The sequence below is a fragment of the Varroa destructor genome, unplaced genomic scaffold, assembly GCF_002443255.2.
Source record: "Varroa destructor unplaced genomic scaffold, Vdes_3.0 BEIS01000002.1, whole genome shotgun sequence".
Taxonomy (NCBI): domain Eukaryota; kingdom Metazoa; phylum Arthropoda; class Arachnida; order Mesostigmata; family Varroidae; genus Varroa; species Varroa destructor.
In genome coordinates, this window is record NW_019211455.1 from 41,744,090 (window position 1) to 41,769,728 (window position 25,639).

General features: G+C 37.8%; 2 protein-coding genes across 16 annotated transcripts; one reads left to right on the forward strand and one right to left on the reverse strand.

Moving 5' to 3' along the window:
- Positions 1-1,604: 1,604 nt before the first annotated feature.
- chif (DBF4-CDC7 kinase regulatory subunit chiffon) lies at positions 1,605-11,925 on the reverse strand. Of its 6 annotated transcripts, XM_022790260.2 has the most exons (9): positions 11,554-11,925; positions 9,738-9,782; positions 9,470-9,580; positions 6,264-6,533; positions 5,842-6,084; positions 5,234-5,374; positions 4,547-4,754; positions 4,213-4,400; positions 1,605-3,876 (listed from the first exon to the last, which is right to left on the reverse strand). In XM_022790260.2, the coding sequence occupies exons 4-9, from the start codon at positions 6,531-6,533 to the stop codon at positions 3,712-3,714; spliced, it is 1,215 nt and encodes a 404-aa protein (XP_022645995.1). In that variant the 5' UTR covers positions 9,470-9,580; positions 9,738-9,782; positions 11,554-11,925; the 3' UTR covers positions 1,605-3,711. The 6 variants fall into 6 exon arrangements, with proteins under 6 accessions (XP_022645995.1, XP_086837028.1, XP_022645994.1 ...); XM_086980902.1 differs by lacking the exon at positions 9,738-9,782 and having other exon boundaries at positions 4,547-4,751; XM_022790259.2 differs by lacking the exon at positions 9,738-9,782.
- Positions 11,926-12,116: 191 nt separating this feature from the next.
- Positions 12,117-23,415, forward strand: Hmbs (porphobilinogen deaminase-like protein l(3)02640). Of its 10 annotated transcripts, XM_086980916.1 has the most exons (9): positions 16,046-16,178; positions 17,067-17,134; positions 18,346-18,812; positions 19,308-19,424; positions 19,772-19,860; positions 20,103-20,225; positions 20,561-20,754; positions 21,143-21,322; positions 21,733-23,415. In XM_086980916.1, exons 3-9 carry the CDS (start codon positions 18,776-18,778, stop codon positions 21,896-21,898), a joined length of 906 nt encoding a protein of 301 aa, XP_086837042.1. In that variant the 5' UTR covers positions 16,046-16,178; positions 17,067-17,134; positions 18,346-18,775; the 3' UTR covers positions 21,899-23,415. The 10 variants fall into 10 exon arrangements, with proteins under 10 accessions (XP_086837044.1, XP_022646000.1, XP_022646001.1 ...); XM_086980918.1 differs by lacking the exons at positions 17,067-17,134; positions 18,346-18,812 and adding an exon at positions 12,117-12,284 and having other exon boundaries at positions 15,861-16,178; positions 21,143-21,267; positions 21,733-21,901; XM_022790265.2 differs by lacking the exons at positions 17,067-17,134; positions 18,346-18,812 and adding an exon at positions 12,122-12,284 and having other exon boundaries at positions 15,861-16,178.
- Positions 23,416-25,639: the final 2,224 nt, after the last annotated feature.

The window sequence follows — 25,639 nt, forward strand, 5'->3', positions numbered from 1 at the left end:
AATTCCCTAGTCTGAGTGATTCGAAATTTGTGTCCAATATTAACATGGCTTCCGACGGCTGGAATTTCCCACCATGATACAAAGTGGGTCTACGCCCCCTTTCGAACGTTTCAGTTTACATTTCGTTATACTTAGTGGACGGACACATTGCATCATCATGAGGACGCTTTTCCCTAGTCTACCAATTCGTTTTAAATAGTTTTATGCAGCCATAAAAGCTTGATAACGAAGTAAACCGACTCTTTTCTGCAAATCTGATGCTTATCTTAGACTTGGCCAAAGTGGGCTAAAGTTTTATGATCTCTAATAAGATATAACTTGTGAAAAAATCGGAGTAGATCCCTTCCCGTGCTTTTTTGATGTACGCACCCTTCAATAGTAGCCCTACAAATAGATTATTATAAAATGAGAAATACAAACGTAATTTTCGAATTTGTTTTGCAACTCTTAAAGAACTGTTGCTCATACAATACATATACGCAGTGTTCTATTCTAAATTAGGTATTATTTCAACTTGTTTTAGTGTGCTTTACTTAATTAACTTGTGAAATTTTTCCTTTTATGTTCATTCATTGATTTCTTCGCCATTTGTCGAATCGCTTTTTTTCGGCCAAGGGGCGACGTATGTGCGAAGCAGGAAAGCGAGGCGATAATTTTAGTTCAAGTAGTTGGGGTATAACAATTATTATTAAAAAAAATTTAGTCGTTTCTCTTATAATGACAGAGGCTGAAATTTTGGTACAACAATAGAATTAAAGTTTTTTGTTGTCATACTATTGTCTGCGCAGCGATAGGTTATGTCATTAGAAGTTGCAATAAAGTACTGAAGGTTAGAGAATATTCAATTACGTGTATTAATCGATTAACGCCAAATTTATATTATTTGATCATTCTCATCTTCTAAATTAAGATAATGAGCTAAGGGTTAGATGGACATTGGCTGAATTTGGCTCAAAAACAATGTATGCACATTCCTTAGTTATTTTATGCTTAGCGAGATATTGAAATAATAACTAAACTTTTCCAAGTGTTTATGTGTTACATAGGTATTTATGTCATACAGAGGTCAGTTGCAATAAACTTGTTCACTCGAAACCGATCTAATCCGTCGTACTTTATTTGTATAATAATTTATTTCGAGGTCATTTATATAGGCAACCCTACCGGATAGTGATTTAATAGAAAGGTATCTAATAACATCGACTCACTAAAAGTGGGCAGAAGTTAACTCATTTCAAGATACTTCGATTTTCAGCATACTATCGAGGGTCAGTAAAGTCAATATTAAGGCATTTCCCTTCAATAAATTCTATTATACTCCGTTATTCGTATTATATTTAGATAATCTTCTATTTATATTGTTGGTCACATTATTAGTATTACTTCAGCTTTAGACTGGCATTGGCTTATGCGGCTTCAGCTACGGCTCCCTGTACATTACTAGATATTCGACAAATGTTCGACAGATCTGACACTCAATCGTGCGAAATTGCCCGCATCCTACACAAAGTTGGAAAGTGTGTATCGACTATGCCATACCTTAAATTATTTGGACTGCAATTGCCTTGGACAAAATTAAACTGTATAACATAAAAACAAACATATTTTTGTCTGTGTATTTTTATTTTGGTTTCTTCCTTCCTCATATCTGCTCGTATGTACACTTTAATACAATGCGTCGTATTGATGCTTGCGTGTCGCTATTACCCATCATTGAGTGTTATGGGCTTCCAAGCTACGTGTTTATATCATCGCTTTCCCTACGACGCTGTCTAAGTCAATAGAATAGTTTTCAGTCTAGTCGCAATTTTGCTTCCGTAAAAAATAATCTACATATTTTTATTTAATAAAAAAAAAAGATTTTTCTTGGTTGTAGTTATTTTCATAGAAAGATTGTCAAAGTAGAACATTTGAATAAATTTTTTTTCCATTCTCAATCGGTAGCGAACATTGACGACCAGGTACTGGCTGGTACTCAGACAAAATAAATTTGTAAATCTATATAGAAAAATGGTTTTTCTATCAACAAAATCAATGCATTAAGTTTTCGGATGAAAGTTTCAGCAGAAATTATGAATAACTTCAAGTTGATTTTCATGATGCCCCATGAAAATTCATTTGTTCGATAGCAGTATCTCCTGTGCCACCCTATCTTTTGCTGTATGAAGCCATTAAGTTTTTAATCTTAATAATCTTATTATAACTAAACCTACGTTTGCACGGATTCTAATCATCGCTTATGTCCAGCTTCGTCTTGTTTCACTCGTTCACATACATACAGATAGCACATTCACTTGAAGTAAGAATGTGTACTGTGTGGATCAAAACAAGACTTTTTCCAGGGATTGGCAGCATAATAAGATATCGTGGAATATATCAACTATGAGGATAACCCTGCAGGAGAACGGAAGTTTGGTGCACTGCTAAATTACTCTAGTTACTCGCAGTCATGTTTCTCATTAAAGAGGAAAAGCCAAAGAGCTATCACGAACAAAGCGGTTGATATTCGTATGTTCCCACCCATCGAAAGTAATGCCATTGCATCCATCAGGGTTAATATTCACATCACAGCATTAGACCAACGAACTAAAATGCTGGTTTCTATGTTCATTCGTTTCGATCGCAGGCTGACAAGGAAATCTAGCCAATGTTTACTAACAAAAACGACCGGACTCATTACCTTGAAAAAAAGTAAATGTTGAGACTATTAATTCAGGAGTAATGTACATCGAATGACTCGTTAAGATGTTCGTCTGCCTAGTTAATTTCTGTTTAGAGAAAAATCCGTTTCCCAACAACTAATTTTGCTCTTCCTTCGTAGATTCTACTCTAAAATACGCCCTAGATGAACATTTCAACGAAGTGATTACTGAAAAGCATGTCTACTTTTTGCTTCAAACTTCAATTCACCTCTGCAAGTTTTTTATCGGAACGAACGACCGAAACGCCGCAATTTTTCCACTGATCCGCGCACTGTCTCAAGAACAGAAACATAAAAATGTGCTCTTCATGAAAAATGGCAATGGTAATAATTTATATATAAATATAAACAAATACGTATAATTATGAAAAATAAATTGCATTTTAGAATCTTTCCGAACGCACTAACAGAAAGTTGGATTTCCATACAATTGGCTAGCTCGTTCGTAGAGACTAGCCATCGGCGACCCAATTTTCGCTAGTCACAATGATAATGATGCATATAATTCCTAGAACGACAACGCAAAAAAAAATCCAACTCTTTACATTTCTCAAATTGTAGCCTTTAAACATAGTAGTTCGCTCCCAATATAGCAATGATATATTTTTTTACAAAACTATCTCATGTACATTTACTCTTGTTTGTAGCTAAACTGATGAACGTGAGGGACGCATCGAAGTTGACTAGGCCTCTCATATCGAACTTTATATGGAGCGTATTTCGATGCATACGACCGCTATTGACTATCACCAATCGCACTGATCGGGTTACCCGTTGCGAGAAGTTCACATTGTTGTTAACAATAATTGAACTGGCGAGATCCTTCCTCGTCTCGAAGATCCAACGTTTTGATGGTCGTGCCATGGTTTTTTGACTGCGATTTGTTCTTTAAGCGGAGGAGTTACCAGTCAGCTAATTTTTTGACTGACTGGAACGCCTAAATAAGCAGCATCTTCCCTAATATGCTAATATCCTCCACTTCTACATAAGCTGTTTGCATTGCAACACTATCAACTTTCAACGGGAAGACTACGGACTATACTTGTCGTTTCGTTAAATTCCACGACGGAGTTTTTTACTCTGTTGTCTGCGGCAGGTACTGAGGTTGTAGTCGGGCAATTGGCATACACAGACGATAACGGGGAGCTCGGCTCTGTCGATACCGGTATCGCATCCTGGATCGACACAAGCGTAATATATGAGAAAAATAAATGAACAGAGACAGCTTAATTAGAAACGGCTGTGGGTCCTAATTTCGTTGAAAGAAAATTAAGAAAAAACAAAAAAAACTCTGTCAAAAAAGGTTTTTCGAAAGCTCACAACATAAGTTGTTAATGCTAAGACTTGTCTAGACGACCATAACTCGATTTCTAACTAGCCTTTGAAATGAGCTTTTTCTATAAGTTTTCTTGTCGCAGCCACAACGGCAGCCGCACAGTATGTCGCTTGAAATTTTTTCATTGAGTGATTTTGTAGTACAGGCATAACAAAGGGCAGTGACTCAATCTTACCTTAAAAATGTCAGTTTGAAATTCGCCAAGCATCTTTTGAAGTTCGATGACCGCACCAGCTGATTTCCGCTGATGACCAGAAGATTCCAAATGGGGTCTCAATAAAGCATAGTACTCTTGACACAACTCACAGTACCTCTGTTTCGTATCCGCTATGCTTTTTCGTTTGCGAGAGTAATCTTGAGTCGCTGTAGAAGTACGCATTATGATTATTGTTTATCGCCGATGGCCTAGCTAACCCGCATGATCGTCAAGACAATTGGCATATAGCAATTAAATGTATGTTAATAACAAACCGCACGTCGAATTCAGCGCCATTGCTTTTGCAACTTACGATAGGTTCTATCGAGTCTTTGGTGTGATTTCGTTCGATCGCCGTCATTTTCTCTTAATCTTTTCTCCCCGGTACGATCTGTATGTTCCTTTAATCTCCGCTTTCGCGCGATACGCTCACATTCGTCTGCCGGAGTAAAAGGGCTTAGTGTGGCTCCAAGGCCGGACATCGGCGGCGATATCATCACTTGTGGCCACGTCTGCCTCTTCTGTATGAAAATCAGAACAGAATCGATATACGAATGCACAAAATTGCTATTCGAGTTAGTGCAAAGGCAATAGACATCGTATTCGAGTAAGCGCTTTGAATATTGTAATATTTTTATTGTATTTTGAATATTGTGGGGGGCAAATGTCACTAAACAGTTTGAGGTTCTTTAACTTACATCTATTAAAGTAACAAGAGAGCTGAATGAATTTAAACAAACAACAAAAAATAAGTGTAAGCCCTCACATTATCAAATAAGTTGTTTTCAAACAGATTTCTATTTCACTCTATATAAGACGCTCAAGCGGCACTTTAAGCGACTTAAAGTAATAGACTACAGCAGATGAGGCATTGGCAATTCCTTAGATAAGAGATTCGTGACCACGGACTTGATTTAAGTTAATATTATTTCTAAAGCTACAACTAAGAGAGAAAATAAATTAGAAGTATTGCTACTCAAGCTTTTAAGCTCACACCCACCGAAAAGGTCTTATAGACTGGCTTGTGCAGCTGCCGTACGTCTTCGAGTTTGATGAAATCATCGGAATCTATTCGAGTGGTCTTTCCTACATGGGATTCACTGACAGTTTTCCGAAGGAGAGCAGACGACGATGTCAACGCCTGGAAATTGGACCATAAAATGCTATATAATTCCCCCCAGATTTGTCTGCACCTTTTGCTAACATCTTAAAAGCTGTTGTGAGTTATAATAGAAGCTGTGAATTGGAAATTACTTTAATCACAAGAGTCAGTCGAGCTGCAATGCAAACCAGGATCTTAACTATGTCAGTAATATTGAAAACGTACCAATGTAATATACAATGTGAAGGAAAAAGTCGGCCTACAATAAAAAAGACTGAAGTATACAATTAAAAAAGTATTTATATTTTATCTACGAAAAAGCAAGATTATCGTTAAAGCAGCTTACCTATCAACTAGAGGCCTACTTTCTTTACCAATGGGAAGACTACTTTCTCCGCCTCTATTATTGCACTTTTCACTCAAACGTTTACCTCACCCTGTATATTAATATGACGATTTTTTTTGTTTTCTATTAACACCATTTTTTTATATACTACTTCACATACCTTCTTTTCTGACGTTGATGGCACAACGCCCTCGGGGTGGTATTTTTTTACCAATTTGGCGACGCTATTCTGGGCCGTCTTAACCGACAAAAGCGGTATATCCCATTGTCGACACTCCTGAGCTACGCTTTGGACCTCATCCTTGATCTTTGTCGTGGAGAGACTCCTGTTACCGCGCTCTTTAACTTCCCGACGTTGGGCCGCTTGTAACAGTGCCTGGGTCCTATTGAGAAACGGTGACCTCTGAAATATCAATGAGCCGGTCATTTTGATTGCTCTAAAATCAGATCCTGAGGCTAACCAGAACTCAACAGTAGGACTATTGTTGAATAATGATACCTTGCACGTTTACCTTACATACTGCGGCGGCCATCACATTTTACTAATAAAAAATTAAAAGCTAGAGAACGTTTCCAACGAACCTTTCCACCAGGGTTTGGTGATGAAGTACTGCTATTTTGCGATATCACCTTGGAAAGCAGGCCAATGCCACGTTTATCCTGGTCTCGCAGCTGCTTATCCGTAATTACACACCAAATGTCCTTGCTAAAGAACGTTTCGACCCGAGCCCCAAGTGACTCTAGTTGACGTCGAAGTAAAGTCGATGGGCTTTTTGTATCCATGAAAACCCTTTTGCCACGTAAAGGCAAAGGCGTTTTTACCGGAACCGACGCGTGGGCGACGGATGGCATCTGGATTATTAGGAAATTATTTACAAATGCATGCAAGCAACAAAACAAAAAGCCGAATAACACAAATGTACTATTATTCAGTTATATTGATTATTTCGTTCAGTATCTGGTTCCTGCTTAGGTCTATTTTCGATAAATGAGTTGTACGATATTACATTTTCTTTGCATCACATGGTAAGTCATAAGTAATCTAACTGGGCTTCCTTTACCATTGAATATTTGACTAATGGACCTATGTGCGAAATATAATGTCTAGTAATCAAAACGTAGATTTTCGTTTGTCCGACTCAACGAACGATAACGAGCACTTGAACTTAGAAACTTCAGAAGATCAGACTGGTACTCTTAAGTTCGTAAGCCCTCCTCCTATAACAAATGTTTTTGTCTCTTCAATCGAACCGTAAGATACGCGTGAGTCATTCAAAACGTAGCTCATTTAAAAAAAGAACATGACGTTTTTTAGTAAACTGCTAAACCATCGAGTTTCTGTGGTTTTCACTGTAACTCGCGCTTCAACAGTTGTTACGCATGATGTTATTCGTGCTAGAAGAATATAGCCATGTTCGTTTCAATAAGTAAGAGTAAGATAAAAAGTGAAATAAGTGGTGTAAGACATATCTGTAAACATGCAGTTTAATGCAAATGAAAATTATTGATGTCAACTAGTAATTAAAGTAAATTAGATAGTTAGAAGTTTATGATTGCACTCTTCTTGATCATATTAGTGTTTATCATTTTCAATAAATGCGACAACCACGACTAAGAGATGTACGGCAACGACGCGTAAACCAAAGCACTTCAATCATAGAATCAACCCTAATTTTTTGACATCATTGCACGCTGCTAATGAGAATATTACTATATCAGTCCAGATAGTTTGCCAACGCATCGTTTGTCCTGATCCTGCAGCTATTTGTCCGTAATCATATACCAAACATCCTCGCTAGAAAATGTTTCGGGCCAAGACCTAAGGTATTCCGATGTATGAAGGTACCATCTTTCATAAGGTGCCTTAACTTTATCACAATACATAAATTGACAAAGCATGCCTATATCTCTGCAGTTATAAAGGGAATAGCAGTCATATGAATGCCATTCGCACAGTTCAGCATCAGTTGATCGGGTACGACCAACCTATACACACCTTATACATCCTAACAGGCTGTTTTATTGGACTTATTATATATAGCACAGAGATAGATTGTGTATGAAAAACAATTGCTATTAGCTACATCGCACCGCTAAACATGCTGACTTCGAAACGGAAAGGAGAAGGCTTCAACCGAAGTGACTGGGCTTCCATGTCTCCTCTCGCGATCGAAGCGAAGGGAAGCCCACCGCGGACCATATTTGTCTACTGTCATGTCAAAGTACGTATAAATACCAAACTACTGCGAACGTAATCGAGGCAAGGAGACAGAATGGAGTCATTACAATTTCGAGGTATTGAATAACGGAAGCTGAATGGAAGCCTGATCGAATGCGAACACGCCGTGATATCTCTGCAGGGTGATAATTTTGCTACCAGAGCCGACCACTTCTTTTAATTAATTATGAAATGTTGTGTGTACATTAACCTAAATCAGTCTTAATTATGTAATTTACAATAAACTCTTCCAGCATTCAAATCCGTTTTGTTTCAATAATTTTTTTTAAGTAATTCGGTCTCACCCGGCCTACGTTTACATTGTTTACACACATATCGACAGAGACCTTACAGCTTAATCTTTTACTCCAATCTTCTATTTCAATCTGGGAATTTTAATTTTTCTATTTTTAGCGAGCTCCGCCCGACGGCTCTGCAAAACTTGTCGTGAGACGGTCTGATGCGCAATTTACCTTTACGCCCATGACCGACTTTCTGAATACAACGACAGAGAGAAGAAAGGCTATAGACTGTTTATGGGGTACTATGGAAGCTAGCTACAGTGAGTTTAACACAAAAAATTCGAATGCATTACAGCCTTGACCCAAAGTTATACCGGTACCAGGTAAGACCAAGAAGCGTATGGCGCACGTTCGCAGATTGCCGAAGGCAAAATGATATAAAGAGTCATACTCATATAAAAAATATAAATACGAAGTGCCAATTCAACACAAGAAACTCCGTATGTAAAGCTGTCGTCAGTCACGAGTTGAAAAGCAGTAGCCTTCAGAGGACGCAGCTTATGTAGTTTTTTGCGTAGATTTCCAAGTGAAGTGATACCGTATTAATGTATACGCATTGAAAAAGCGGAGGAATTCGGCAGCAGTTTAAGCTTGTGAAGTAGCGATTCGTATAATACGTAGGTATTGAAATTTTAACCATTCTCGATCGATGATGACTCTGTCAAAAAATTACAAGATGCAATTCATTAGGTCGCTGTAGTTCACTGACACGAAGTAGTTCAATGACAGTGATATCGATAGTGAATAAATAAATTCTGATGATAATATTTAGTAAATATATAGCAAACAAGTTCGATTTGTACGTGGTAGTAATGCTTAGTGGCAGTACAAGACGTAAAGCTCGAAACATTTATTTGATCGACATCGGCCAAAGATTTAAACATAGACAAATTACTTAAATCACGTCAATTATAGTTGTATTCTGTTTTTAACTTGAGCGCATATGTTGTTGTATTTGTGAGCAAGTTTTTATTTACTTCTATAAACAGGACAGAAACAAAGAGTTCTCGAATCTTAGCTATAAGTCAATCTGCACACAGGTCAAGTCTCAACGGAGCCCGCTTGAGTCTTTTGCGCTTTAGGACATCTCATCTTGTCCACTCAAATGCATCACGCGGCCGCTAATTAGAACGAAATAAGCTATCTGGGCATACACAGCTTTGATACCTATTACCGCTCCACGACGCTGACTACATTTACTGTGACTGAGATACATGCTGCCAATCTAACACAATAATATTCATTAATTGATTAACAATAATACATACTTTTTTTACATACAGAGCAACGGTTCCATCATGTCTTCCCGCCAATACGTGTCGGTAACGAGTCGCAACCCACGGCGGTAGTGAACTCCCTTATATAGATTTCTTAATTTTCTAGATTGACAAAGTTAGGGGGGTCAAAAAAGAAAAGGTAGAGGTGAGCATATGTATTGGTATCTGTAGGGGAAAGTGAAAATGTTAATTGGGTAGCATCAGCATGTAAATAGAAGAATTCATGTCAAATTATCTAGCTCGATAGTTTTAAAATCACCTAGTTCAGATCGCATGAGTCGCATGGGGTCATTGCTGATATCGTCTGAAAGCCCAGATTTGACAATATTACGTGTGATTTTTAGACAGATGTGCCATGTTGTTGGAATGCCTTCATTCGGACTCATGGTAGAGCGTCTTGCAGATAAGTGCAGTTCCTCTGAACATTTACTCTATTTCATAATCTAATTGTGCTAAAGGCTCAAATACTGCCTAGGCCCATAGACATTACGTTGTTTATGGCCACGATGCGTTATCGTAAGGTGGTTCTGTTGCTCGCAGTTCGGAAATTTCCATGTGAAACATGTTGCTCGTAGTGGTCCACTTACGAAGGAGGTTGAGAAAATTCTTGTAAGTTTCCATGACACTGCCTAGGAACCACCATCAAACACTTTTAAATAATTTAATAAAAGCTGGCTACAAAAAGGAGCTTGGTGTTTGGGTGCCACCTGATCAATCACAATCACGACGACAAAAAATAACTCGACGGTATTTTTATCTACGAAACTCTATAGAAACGCAAAGAAATCAGGAGCCATTTTTAAAGCAATTAATAGCGTCTGCTGAAAAGTATGTCACATGTGACAGCAAGGTGTAGAAAAATGCCCGATAATTGGTGGCAAGGCTCGAACTGAGGCCAAAGAACGTGCTGTTATGTTTTTGGTGATATTGGAAAAAAATCTTTAAAGAAAACTCTTGATTTAAGCCTCTTTTGCCAACAGTTAACAAGATTAGAAATCAAAAAGGTAGACGAAAACTAAAAAGACGTCGATTTCGACAATGACAATGCCAGACCACATACATATTTAATCCCGACAAACATTAAGAAAACTTGAACGGGAAATTTTAATACATCAGCCGTGTGGTGCGAATCTTACAATATCAGACAATAACATGCTTTGGCTTCCACATAATTCTCTTAATGGAGTTAACTTTGTTTCAATCAAGTCTTTAAAAATCACTCGTTATAATTTTTCGCCGAAAAACCATTGACACTCTATAGTGATGCGAATACAGTGGTAGCTGAGTGGTGCATATTTAATCAAGTATTATTCTTTTAGAATAAAATATTTGTTTCAGTTTGGCTCGAAAAGCATCGATACTTTTTCAACCTTCATTCAATATATATATATATGCATAGACGCGTGGTGTACCTAACCATAATAATGCTCATCTCATAGAAAAAAATTTTACGGAGATGATGATGCGTAATAAATGAGCATGTGCATGACAGCATCGCTAATCACAGACACAATATTCTATTGCCCCACGAAGCAAGCTTTTTTTGAATAACGAGAACTGCTACATAAATTACTGTCAGCTCTGAAGATTTCCCATGTACACATTGAGATCGCGTGTGGATTCCTTAAAAAGCATGATGCAAGCCTCTAAAAAGAATTAGTGATTTATCACGAACAAGCACGCACATGCATGTACGATTTATAAACAAAAATATCTACAGTTCACCTCTAGTGGGTACTGAAAAGCTATAAACTCTGATATGATGGTGGACCAGCGCTGTGAGTTACCTTTCATTTAGCACCTGGATGTTGAAAATGTGGGTGCATATCACACATCACTGTGTAAGCCACGACCCGTATCTCGTAGATGAGTGGCACAAGTACCTCCCAAACGAAAAATTTTTTTTCACGTTTACGCATATATTTGTATTTGTCATAGACCGACAGCGAGCTCAGCGCAGCAAGGGTCAACCGAGGACATACGAAACTAGTGACTGCCAGAATGCTCAACCGTCTCCTGCTACAGTTCGGCTATACATTCGATAAACCACTATGTCAAACCATTGTCAAACCTACCTTCTTTCTCTACATGGGTATCCAGTTGTCAAATGTGAACGATTTCGCTGAAACTACAAGAAATCCGTACGCCGCAATCGTCGTCCACCGATTAACTCAACCGCCACAGAATTTTCCGTTGGATGTGAGACGAAACGACGACGACAACAACAACAACAACAGCAGCAACAACGACAACAATAGCGGCAGCAGCAGCAACAACAACAACAACAACAGCAGCAGCAACAAACAATTTCGTACCACAATCTAGTTGTGATTTTTCGATTGAAGAAGCAGTCAATCTGCCTCCACAGAGGGCCACTACCACTATATACCTGACTAAAAAGTGTTCTTTTGTTTTATTGTGACGTTAGTGAATGTATTTGAATGCAATCTGCATTTAAAAAACGCCAAACATCCGCATCAAACAGAATTGAACTTGTTGCTGTGGTACGCTCGATATTATAGGTACTGGGTTTGTGGTACAATGTTATCGGCGCTTTCCCTTGCTTCTCATCGACACAGAAATGCAGTCGGTTGTTTTTGGTTTGTATCTAGGTTTTTATCGTTTTCGTCATCGACCACTCACGTGGACTCCAAAATAGTACGGACTGAGTGAACTGTGTGAATAGGAATGGCACGGCACGCAGCTGCCCGTCAAGCGCGAGCCTCGTAGAGGATCGTGAGTGGAGCAACGGCAGTCTACTGAGGCGCGGGCGTTTCGCACATACAATGACTTGTCTGTCCTCCCCGTACGTATATGTATATGGTACAGAGTAGTCTGTTCATTTAGAATCGGTGATTTCGAGTGGGGCAGCTAGTCCATCGACAGCTGTGGCGGTATTGGCCGAGATTGTGGCAGAGCGAACAAGATGTTGGACTTGTTGGCGCTGTTGTTAATGTGCGCGTGAATGTCAATCGACATCACCTTTAAGGTTGAGAATTTGTTTTTCTGTTGTCAAGAAAAAAATTGAAAAAGTTTGCAGAGAACGAAATTATATAGTAGCATGATTATTGATCTTTTAGAGCGCGTATGGTTCTCGGCTAACTGATATAGGGTTGAGGATGACTTTCATTTAAATAAGGGACAGATATGGTCGAATCATCGCAAAATCAGTGAAGGAAAATCTATAATATGCACAGATAATTGTCTTTAAAATTTGATTATAGTGGAAAGAAGTTTCCATTATGCGTGCCCTTAAAAAAGTTGCATCGAACATTTCTTCCTGCTTCGGAAAACGTTTTCATGCTGCTGGTACAGAGAAGACGAGAATTAACCGTAGTTGGCATGGAAACGATGGTACCACTGATAAAGCTAACTCGCCTTCGCAACACTAATTATTTCCATATAGTATATCGGCATACCGAAATAGCGTCAGAAAATTTTCCCCAGACTAGTTTGCGCGTCTCGATCAGTTACTGAGGGCATACCTTGCGCCATTTAACGACAAGATTGTTTATGGCCTTTTGTGGATATTGACGACTAAAGGTAACTCAAGGTAACTTACTAGTAGGTGGATATGTATTGTTTAACAGAGTCTTTACGTGCAGATGTTACAGTGGTTGTACTATATAGCGATAGTTCAACCATAAAGATAATGCTGTGTCTTTTCGGATAGACGTTGTAGATCCGTAGATGTAACTGAAGAATGTCCTTGATAATAATCACAAGCAGATTTTCTGTCAAGGTTTAAACAAAACGGTATTCACATTTTGGAGGAAGTCCGTCTGATATCGTTACAGTCAAGCGTGCAATTTACGTGGACAGTGTATGTTTGACTAGGTGTTGTTTTGCATTCGCACATTCTTTTCAATTCAGTCATAATTAGAAAGCATTTTTATATTGGAAAAGTTGCCAGCTGCTTTAACGGTATGATGCAGTATGCACTGCGTAATGGGAACGTATTGATATCAGTGTGTACGAACTATGATTTGTATGTCTAACTTGGATATATCTCTATACATGCCAAAATATACAATAACAATAGAGAATAGTATAATCGACTAGTGAATAACTGCAACGTCGGCAGTAAGCCAGTTAGGTCGATAGAGCCAAAGCATTTTCAATGTAACAACGCTGCGATCTCGGTCGACCTTTAATGTCATGTGTGGATATGTGCTATTCACTGCTACCGGTAACTATGTACCGTCGTACGGTCACTACATAGCGTTGCTAATAAACAGAAAATTGACTTCCTGTGAACAAATTAATTAAATATTGATATATTGCCTGCTACCAGTGCAAATCACGATGCACTAGTAAACAGGACACGGTATATTTGGTCATTACATATCCGTCTACGTCAGTACTCGAATGCATCAATATTGCTTCGCCTTACACCGACGACAGGATGCCTACAATAATTCCAATAATGACAAGTGATTTACACCACTGCTGCATTAATTATAGCTACAAAGTTAACAGCTGTAAGATTTCGCGTGTACGTCATGTGTTTTGTTTAGTTTTTAGAAGAAGGCTCCTACCTTGAAAATAAAATTCCGGCCAATATAAATTAGACCGTTTCCAAGGATATATGTATTCATACAACTTCGGGTAAACGTTTTTTAACAGTTTGATAATGGCGACTTACATTTGTACAATATATATGTATTATACAAGAAACGATGCTGGTTCCCAGTGTGGCAAGAGTGTCTATGCCCGCCTTCGAACCCAGGCCACAATGTGCTTCTTCTAGGATTAGCAGGCAAAAACGCCATCTACAAAGCTATCTTGGGGACACCTCAGTTCCACCTGTCCAAAGACTGCAGTTTTGAAGGTAAACTGAAAGAAATTTATTTGATTGAGTTATATTGATTACGCTGGGCGTCGTATGGGGCAGGATGAGATAAGGCAATATAGGTCACTGCATCTCAAGCATGTATTAACTTCGGGCGCCGTCGATGCTAATCCTAACGTAAAAATTAAAAGAGCTAGTAGCCTCAATGTGCAAATCAGCTTTGTTGAAATGCGTATATGGATGCATATGGTAATGTAAATAAAAGTATTATAATTACTGCACATGTTTTTGTTGTCAACAGTGTGTCATTATGTGGTGGTTGCTTTATTGGCATAATGCTTCGCTTGGGAAACGTTCACTTTACAATTGCAATATTTTTAACGTGTTGCGAACGAGTATGATTGTAGATCAAATTTACGACTCCAGAATTATTCACCTTCATTCATAGAACCATATGTAACTACAACTAATTATTAACAGGCTGCTCTCCTATCAAGCAAGATGCAACTAGCGGTTGTGCCGGTACCTGGGCCATCCACAAGCCGGCTTCATAATCCGCAGCCGAATTTAATGTGGACTTGTGCAAGAGGGAACTTAATATTTGAATTGTTTAATTTTGCAGTGAATGATTATAATTGTTTGTATGATTTGGTTGAATGACTAATTTATTTGCACGAAATGATGAGCTTCTCAATTTACATTCTCTACTGTACGATTTTTTGCTCATCCGGGCTCACATAGTCCTGTGCCAGCGAGGCTAAGGTCAACAGGACTGTTGTCTGAAATTTGGGGCTAGGATCTTTGTTCTAAAGGGCACCGCTCATTTTTCTGAACTTTCGCAACGTTAGTATACGTATGATCATGATGATCGCGCGTGAAAATGTGTATTTTCGCGAATTTTGGAATGTCGCGTAACTGAGAAAAATATCACTCGAAAAAATTGCTCTAGACTTATACTGTGGCAATAGAATTCTAGCTCTAATACTTAGCTCATTTTCTTAAACTTTGAACGTGGAAATCGTCTTTTTCATAGCTGGCCTTTCTTGTTGCACATCGTTTACGAAGTGGACGAAGCTTAAAGATCTTGAGCAAATGTTCTCCGACTAGTAACTGAGTGTTGTCAACGCTTTTGAAATCGTCTGAGGTTACAACTTACCAAATTCAGTAGAATATTACAGGCAAAATCACCTATATCCGAAGCGTATCGTTGGTAATTTACGTGCATTGGATCTGATCGGGTAGACGATAACTTTTCCACCTTTTGCTTTCGTACATAGTCCTCACTGTTGATTTTAATATCTTCTGAAAATGAAAAAATAATTATCTCATCCAAGGCAATTATATGTAAAACACAGTCAGTTAGATTGTCATTAAGTTCAAGCTAATGGACGCTCAGGTTCATTTAACCTGAAATTAGGCTCAATCGATGTAAAATCGAACTTTTGCGTTTACTGAACATTTTCAGTTTCAGCTATTCGTTTTCAGGTGATCTTATATGCTCTCTTATTTAGCTCTGTCAACTGCTTTGCCAGATAAACATAAATTCTAACCAGCTTTACGTGATATATCTACATATCATTGTTGGTTTAGGTCAAGTGTCTGCCAGCCAATTCTCCGCTGTGATCTGCACTAATTCTCCATGTTCTGCGCCGTGCCGCCTCTCCACAGCTCTTCAAGTGACAGACAAATTTTTTTCTCTTGACCGGCCAAATTCTGCTAAATTTCAAAGTAAAATGACAAAAAAAGGTATTTTATTTAAGATCGGTACTCGCGAATCTGCATTGGCCATGGTACAAGCGAATTCCGTTAAAGAACAACTAAAGACTCTGTTCCCGGAAAATGAATTCGAAATCGTTGGAATGACGACCAAGGGTGATAAGAACCTCAACATGGCCCTGCCAAAAATGGGTAAGTTATTACATGCCTGCTTCACCTTTGCGCGCCTTTATTTTGATTTAATGGTCATTAAGATATGTGTCGATTATGAATCATAGCTGAAGTAAAAAGTAGCAAAGAGCACTAACTCTAAACTTCTGTTCAAGTTGTTATTCTGTCGATGTAGTTACATGCGGTTTCTCATACCGTGTCATAAGCTTGTTTGAATAATACGAACTCCGCAATGGCAGAGTGCCCTTGCATGTTGCTAGCTTCAACTCGTCGCGCATTTTTGTCCATGTAGATCATACAACTGTACGTCAGAAGATGAATGCGTTAACGGTAGGTTTTCAACGTGCGGATTGGTTCAACTGCTTGACTGACAGCAGGTTTACTAGCAGTGTTGAAAACATGTTTTCTGATGCTGGGTCTTACACCTCAGACCCCATGGGTCAGCCTTAGCGTCATTACCGTACACAGTGTAGGTGCAATATCGTAGTCTAAACCTAAATATTTCAAGTTTTACTTCCGATACTGCCAGTACTGTAGCTAAGGATTTTTCGGATAGGGATCTGGATATGCGACGAGTTGACGTCATGTATAAAACGTACAGCATCTATGAATGACTCCTCGGGAGTAGTAAATGGCAGTTGCAAAAGGCTGTTAGCTTTGTGGATGAATGGTGTAACATTACTACAGTGAAGGCACCTATCCCTAAGTTTACTAAAAACAGTAGCAGAGGCTTCCAGAAGCTCACTTTCTGAAATGGTTAAACATGGCATCAGTTTTTAGCGATCTCGGAGTCATATTCGACCGCCTCATTTAGTTCACAGCACAAATTGCAGAAGTTGAATCAGCTTCATGTCTTTGTAAATTGCTTCTGAGGACTTCAATAAGACGAGATGCTTGTCTGTATTTCAGGCTGTACGAAGCTTACGTGGTTTTTAACGGACATACTGTTTGCACGTTTGGATTGCCATTTGTCGACGGTAGATTTAGTTCCCTTGTTGTGCATGTTCAAGCTATGTATATAGAACGTAAATCCGCATAACTCTGGCTTTCTTTTCTCTATTAGCGCTTCGGCAAAATGTTGGCAGCCGAAACTGTTCGGTAGTTCTTGATATTTCATCTGCAAAGGAGATTTCCTACCTATATCAATTTAGAACACCACGGCTCTGTGTGCAACCAAAGGGAGCATTTTGCTTGGGGAACAAGTGCATATACTTGGGGTAGCTGTGTCCGTCACCACGTAATGCTGTCATCTTTTTTCACACGATGACTCTTACACAATAAGATCAATAGGTAAATATGAAACCACTAGGGCTTTGCGTCTGTGAAACAGATAGATACAAGCGGGCTGTCTGCTCTAATATTTTATTAAAACGACAGATTGAAACTGAGTACCAGTCTATATGGCTAAGGAATCGAGTGAAAAACGTTGGATTGTTTGAAATCTCAAATTAAATATTTATTTAGAGTAACCTGTATAGTTGTTACGTTCTATTGTTTTAGACACTCTTTAATTTAATAAATATTTCAATTATTGGGGGACGGGTGTGGAGTTCTCCATGGGACTACATAAATTATTAGGTGTTCGACTGCGTTCTTTCCGTTTTTTCCGTGGGGGTGTAAATACGGGGAATCTTCCTTGTTTTCACATAATAACGAATAGAGGTTTTTTTCAAAAGTTGGCATGGAAAGTTCTCACGCTAGGATATTGGACAGCAACTTCAATTCAAAACTTATGATGACGTTGATACGGCAAGAAGGTCAAGCTTCACATTCGTATCTAAAAAATTTTAAGACCTAATATTCAGTGGTACTTAATAATCAACGGAGTTACAAAGGTTTTACGGAAGTGTATACGACGAAAGAGATTAAAAAGAAATAAATAATCATAATAGCAGTCGCAGTAACAATAGCCACTATACAAGAACGAAAATACCGTCGGATTCGACACATATCATATAAATTGAACAGTCTGTAATCAAATCTTGAAATCGTGCTGTTTTACAACACACATATTCCTTATATAACTGTATTAACATCAGTTGCTATATTCTATAAAAGTCTATTTTAGATAATTTTTACTCAGGTTTAACATCTGCGTACAGGTAAGACCGAAATATCCAGGAATTCTACTACAGGTTTGTTTATATCTGTTTAAGCAAATACAAAATCATAATTAATCCTGTTCCAGTTTCCGCCGGCATCGTACAACTGACTATGACATCAGATTCGTGTTTATGAGTGAGTTTGTCTTCCACACTATACCACCTGTATCGCCTGCAAGATGTTCAAGGTGTCTCTTCGAAGCAAGCCGCGCTGCTTCAACCACAATAGTTTGGAAGCGTTGCGTAATGAATCCGCGAAACAAAAAAAAAGCCGTTCAATACCAAGACACTTTGTCTCGTGATTTTTATGTGCCAAGCAACAAAACTACGCACGAATTCGCTCATTTCGACTTATACCTTGTTCGTGTTAATGAGATTTCAAAATTACATGAAGGGCCAATAAAGGTTCAAGCCAAATGTCATGTTCCTAAAGGTAGAGATACACCGAAGCTCAGCGACAACTCCTTTAAATAAGACTTTATTGTTACGTGGTGATGTAGAAGCCTTTACTGCGACATGCGGTCACACGGGAATCGATACATACACGTATTAGGTTTGTACTATATTAATAAATAAAACAAGGCTCTTGTATGGGTTTCGCGACGTTAACCTTCACCATTCTGTGCTCCGTATGGGTAACCACACAAGATGAATAAACACGTGTTTTAACGGAAGGTCGAAGTTACGGGAACGAGCAAATAGGGCTGATTTTATTATTCACCGTTTTCATTTCATTGGAATAATTTCGGTTCACTTTGCAAAGCTGTCATATGTATTGTATTATATATCAGTTTCATTGGGCCAACTTTTTTTCGGATGTACGCATTTCAAGTGTTCGAATTCTATCTGATAGAGGTTAATAATTGGGTTTGTGATTGATCGAAATGGCCAGGCAGATTCGTTGGCGTCGTTAATAGAGCAGTTTCGACTTTTTGACGATATTCGGGTGTTTTTTTAGGTATAAATATTACAATTGGGCTATTTATACAGATATATAAGCATTGTTTTCTTTGCTTTGTGCGTTGCCGACGTGTCGTGCAATTTGTAGGAGACAAATCGCTGTTTACAACTGAGCTGGAAGAGGCATTAATTGAGGGAACAGTTGATTTGGCTGTTCATTCTCTCAAGGACGTCCCTACGAAATTGCCCGAAAATCTTTGCATTGGTTAGTATATAGGAGATTTTACTGAAGGTGTTTTGTAAGTAAATAACACGTACTTCGCTAAATATTTAAAAAGTTGGAATCACGCAGATAAGTAATAGTTAAGTTGATGCCAAAATTTATAATTTTGTATTAATTCCGTAGTTTAGTAATAATTCCATTTCAAAAGAGCAAATGAAAAATGGAAAAAACGTCATAAGTGCATTTGAAGGCTAGTAGGCGAGCATAAATATACATTAGAGATACATAGAGAGATATACAAAAGCATTACAATAGCTGTATATACCAATATTGTAAAGGTACTGTTACTAATTGACTCTACACGATTCTAAATTCGTCGTATGCTTCAGGGGCAATCCTTGAACGTGAGGACCCGTCCGATGCCGTGGTATTTCCGATAGGAAGCAGTCTGACAAGTTTAGCTAAACTCAAGGCAGGGGTATGTTGTGGCTGCTGTTGCTGTCGATATCATTATCATGTCACACTAGTAATAGGTAAACAAACAGGAAAATTATTGCTATTGGTTCTATTTTAACGTTATTATTATCCTTATTGGTAGAGGTTTTCCTTCCTATAATATGAGAAGCCGTTAATACGGACGGTATAACTGATTTTAAATACGATTCTTAGTTATAAGAACAAATTAAATGCAATTTCACCTCGTTTGTTGTATTATCTCAGGCCAAAATAGGAACATCTTCACTGAGGCGCATTGCTCAGCTGAGACGAAAATACAAACATCTAGATTTTGTTTCGGTTCGGGGAAACCTTAACACGAGGCTAGATAAACTGGACAATAAAAAGGTAAAATTTTACCCAACACTACTACTAGCCCAACACGATTTCGTCTATGGAGTTATATGCGACTTACAATTATCGCCAAACACGGTCCACATAGAATTTTTGTTCGCACAGAAGGTCAGGCTTGCTTCTTTAATTCATCCTACCCTCTACCCCTAACTGTAAAACTTGGCTTAATCATAAAGTAACTTAAATTTATCTTGGAACTTATTTTATGAAATCGTTTAAATCAGGAAAAACTTAGTGTTTTTTTCACAATGCTCTAGGAGTTACTTCAAAATTTCAAATGCATTGGTTTAACTAATTTCGTTACACAACTGTTACGTTTCCTACGGCAGCAATATGACGCGTTGGTGCTTGCTGTCTCAGGTCTTCGTCGGCTAAATATGGCTGATCGTATCTCGTGCATATTGCCATCGGAGTTGTGCCTTTATGCTGTTGGCCAGGGCGCCCTAGCTGTCGAAATCCGTCGTAATGACGACGTTACCCAAAGCGTGGTCCAGGCTCTCAATAATCGGATGACTGCGCTTAGGTTTGAGCGTTATGTTTTTATTCAACATAATGGTGATGATTATTATTAGTATATATTACATATCAGTTTACTCCAAACACAGATTGCTTTTAGTATTATTTCTTGTTTAAGCCAAAAACGGCTATAGGGAACAGTAGTTCGCAGCTATAAAGTTTTGCATAGGTTTCGTGAACTAAAACTTACATTTACAACTACAGACACATAAATACTGATAAGTAAAAACCTGTGCTAGAGAAACTATTATAGTTTGCTACATCTGTGGTTGTTTTTGGATTTGGTGGTAAGTAAAGAAGAAAATGCAGCTTTAAATGCAAGTGTATTAGCAACGAATGTTAAAAATCGTTAACATCTTTTTAAACTATACAGCTCTGTTGACGGCTGTTTTCAGGTGTTTGGCTGAGCGCAACTTTATGATGACACTTGAAGGCGGATGCAGTGTCCCCTTGGGAGTGAGCTCCGCCCTGAGTGAATCCAGAATTTTGAGTCTCAAGGGTGGAGTATTTGCATTTGCTGGTGAGGAGTCAATCGTTGAGGAGAGCAAAGTTACCTTAACAATCTGCAGTCAGATGTAAGGCCTAACCTTAGCCATATGTACTAAGTTAGAAAGCAACAGCAGTCGTTTTCTATCGAATTTAACATATTCTACTAGCAATTAAAAGCATAGTATTTTTTGTGCTAATGTTTAATAAACTTGTATTATCTGGTTACGCATCTGAAGTCTAATTAACACTTGAAATATCATAAAAACGTAGCGTTCGGCACCGCTCAATCGTAAGCTTTTGAACTTAATTTTAATTAGTTTCAATACAATACATTCATGATACAGTTACCGAGCCCAATAAAGCTAGTATTTGGAATTAATCTTTATAGATTTCTATTGAACACCATATATAATATCTTGTTAAACGTTTCAAATCTCGTCTTTTAAAATTCTTAACGCACTTCGATGGCTCTAAGGATTTATTCGGTTGATTTCAGTCGTCAGCAAGAAATGCATGTAGGCATTTTATGTCCAGGACTTTGTGCCTCGGAAGTGAACGAAGCGGTTGCCCTCGGTGCTAACCTTGCTCAAAAGCTACTGCAAAAGGGAGCAAAGGAACTTTTAGAGAAGGCGCGTGAAGATGCAAGGCAGAGTATATTATAGCTAGAGGGAAAATCGAAAATCTCTATTGTCAACAAAACACTTAATTGCACTCTTTTAGTCGGTGCCGGATTTAAGGTCGAAAGCTCCGTGCAAAGTATGACTGCCATGTGAACAGAACAATAATTGTAGGTTAAAATTGAAACGGCGGGCACATACAACGTTGAGGAAGCGTTATCGACGATCAGGCTATAGACAGAAGACAACAAATTTACGTTAATGGGTAATATAGATTTGCTGTCTTGAAATACCCTTGTCTCAGAACCATAGTCCTTTCACAGCCAACGTTTGATGTCTTATTATCGATGAAAACAACTGTTTTTAAAGCCTATCATTGATTACTAGAGACAATGGTGGTCTATACTACTGTTGTCTATAAGAGGTACTTAAGCTTATGGGCATAACTGATGCTTTTCGAACGAAGGCATATGTTTCTCTTGTATGAGACAACTGACAGGCGAAATGCAGTGAGAATTCAGGGTTCGCAAAAAGCTGGCCGCTGATGCATTAATTTTCTGCCTGGTTGATTTGGCACGTGTGTAAAGTACAAACATTGTGAAGTTAACTTTTATGATTTGGTTTTACGTATGCAATCTTTAGAGTATCAGAGAAATAGCACAAAACAGGAAGACAGGCGATGATAATTATATCTGCAATATGTAAAAAGTTTTTAATTTAGCTCATATGTATGACGGCATTGGTGGGATTAATAGGTAGCAATGCGGTTGGTATCAAAATGAAGACTTTTTAAAAACACCTGTTACTGGCTTTTATAAATATGGATATTCAAATAAGCCGCAATATTTGTAAGAATATCACATAGCTATAAATCAAAGGTAAGCATTTTTCGGTGGGCAGAATAAAATATTTGTGAATGAACCTAAGTTTTCGAATTAAATAAAGGTGTAGTTTGGTATTTTTGAAGAAAACGGCAGCGCCAATTGACAAATCCCTCTAAGGTGTTTGCTTAGCTTATCAACTAAAACCTGCTCTATGCGTCTGATATAAACCTACTACACAAAATTGCATGTGAATCTCACAGTGGTTTGGGCCATCCAACTCATTTTGTGTTGAAATGCTGAGAACATTAAAGCGTACTTGAAAATCCAGATCTTGAAAATAAAGTGCAGCTGATAATTATTATAGAAAATGCTCAAATACGTTATAGCCGAATTAACATCTTAGAGAAAGGTAAAACAGGATATGCGATGAAACAGTGTACACCAATTGACCATAGTCATGATCGAATGTTGGATCCTTGGATCTTGACAGATCTGAGTTGCCTGGTGGGGGCATCACAGTTATTAGATCTATTCAAATTACCAAGTTTTCCAACAACGTACGGTTGATTGTGTGGGTACGTCTCTTTATTGGTAGTGTTATAAAGGCGTTGTTCATTGTAAAATGAACAACACCAATAATGTTGATAAAGTCACAATATTAATGAAAGAAGTACATTGGATGATTATAAACCTTTTTTATTCAACAAATAAATTTCGATATTTATATAGCAAATTTCACACTAATGCTTTCTAAAATATTTATCTATATAATATTTTAATGTTTTTCATACATAAACTGAATAACTTACTTAGGTATATCGACCTTGTCAGGTTATTAATTTTAGTAATAAAAAAAAAATTCCTTTTTGCTTTCAACCACAACGAAACCTTATGATTGTATGCCTTCATTGAATAAATAATTAATCATCCATAAAATATTTTCTCGTTTGTATTTCTGATTAAAATCGTAATAAACGACTTTTAACCCGTTGACTAGAGGTTAGTGGCCGGTTCAAAACAGGCTGAAATGTAAGAACGTCCTTCGATTCTTTGCTTATTTTTAACACGGCCCCTATGGTTCTGGTGAAGTTACTATTGGAATCCGTAAAATGCAATAGTTTGTTAGTTAACGTTCATTTAGACAAAGCTGATTTTTGCCAAGCAGCGGCTCTAGCTCGAAAGAAGTTTATCTCTGCCCAGATTTGAACCTGGGCAATCTCATGTGTCCCTACGTTAAGCACATTTGGGCGTTACCACTAAACTATTGCAAGTGCCAAAGTAGTTCACTTTTTTTTTACTTGGGTGTTACTCGGCGGCTAACGGTACCTAGTGTGAAATCTGGGAACTCACCAAACCCGTATTCCTTCTGCTTTATTCAAGAGCTGGGATTGTACAAGATTACTTATGTAGAGACAAATCTAATCTAGTCGATGTACAACTGTCTGTGCTCGTACACGATTTTTGCTACAAACAAAAATTATAGCCCAATTGAGTTTAGCTTCCTATTAGCGTCTTTATTATTTAACGTCTTCGATCATTTAATATAATACATATACCACATGTTAAAGCTCAACGTGTTGCAGCAGTCATAATTCAAAATTATAAATAGCTGTTTATAACCATTGTATATTTATTCGCATACTTTATCAAATATAATGTTAACGGGTTTTTTGTGCATTCGTTATTTGCGCCTTATGCAACTTGTAGCAGACTCTGTCAACGATAAGCACTTCATTATATTTCAGACAAGTGTAATGGGCTCCATTTGTTTCGCTTAATATCATTGGATGGGTTGTTTTATGTGACGTATCATATAGTCGTTTGCACAGCGATCAAGGATATGTTGGTTCTTCTTAGAGCTTAGCGAGCAATTCCTGAATAACAATCTATAGTTTTAACTTGTATAATAATTGATTTCGATTCCAATGTAGATTAGTATATTTGTAATTAATATCGACACTTCTGTGTTCATGTTAAGTATCTAGATAGATTGTGTTATACGCCAGCGGTGTACCTTCGACTGGATATCTCACAAAAACATTTCGAATAATAGTTTTTCATTAAAACGTTCAGGTCATACTCCTCTGGAGTCCCCGTAACATCCGAATATTTATGCAACACGACAGAGGACAGAGAAAGAAAACAAAGATGCAGCCAAACACTGCGTAGTAGAAAATAATTTCAACAATTAGATATGTTTTTCTTGAGCTCGTTTCTTGAAGCCTTCTGGACCAAATGCTGCCTTTGTTAACCGTAGTTTAAAATACTGAAACTGAAATAAAAGATTCTGAGAAATAAGACGAATGATTATACATACGAAAACCACAAACAGGTAGCGTAACGGAATTGAAACATTTTGACCACAACGGAGTTATTTGACTGAGTGACATGGAAGTTGGAGAGAAACATTTTGGATAAGCTAGGGTTGGTATGTCACTGCGACTTACTTAGTGGGTCAGACTAACATGACCCACGACGGGTTATATATATATATATATATATATTTATTATATATATACTCGCGTCAAAAAGCTTGTCTTTCGTGTTCCATGAAATAGTATTTAAATGCTTTCCTTAGACGGTTGAAGGTTGTCTGATTTTATCGGTAATTCGAATTTAATCAGCGGCATGTGAAGATACTTTCAAAACACTTAAAATGAAGTCATTCGCCGTAACGGCAGAGCTTCGAATAAAGCATACTTCAATATTTGTTTCTCGCTACTTAAAGAAACATTAACGAAAATTATCGAAGCGACACTGTGCCAGGGTCTCAAACCTAACAATATCAGACAACGTAACGCACAAATATTTTAAAAAAAAGCTATAGAGCCGACGATGAAAGAAAAACATTTTGCTAGACAAAAAAAACTCAAAACAAAGAAAAATAATAACGCAATTTATTGTTGTTATAACAGTCTTAGAGTGCTCGCTTTATTCGGTAATTGCACTTGTTAACATATAT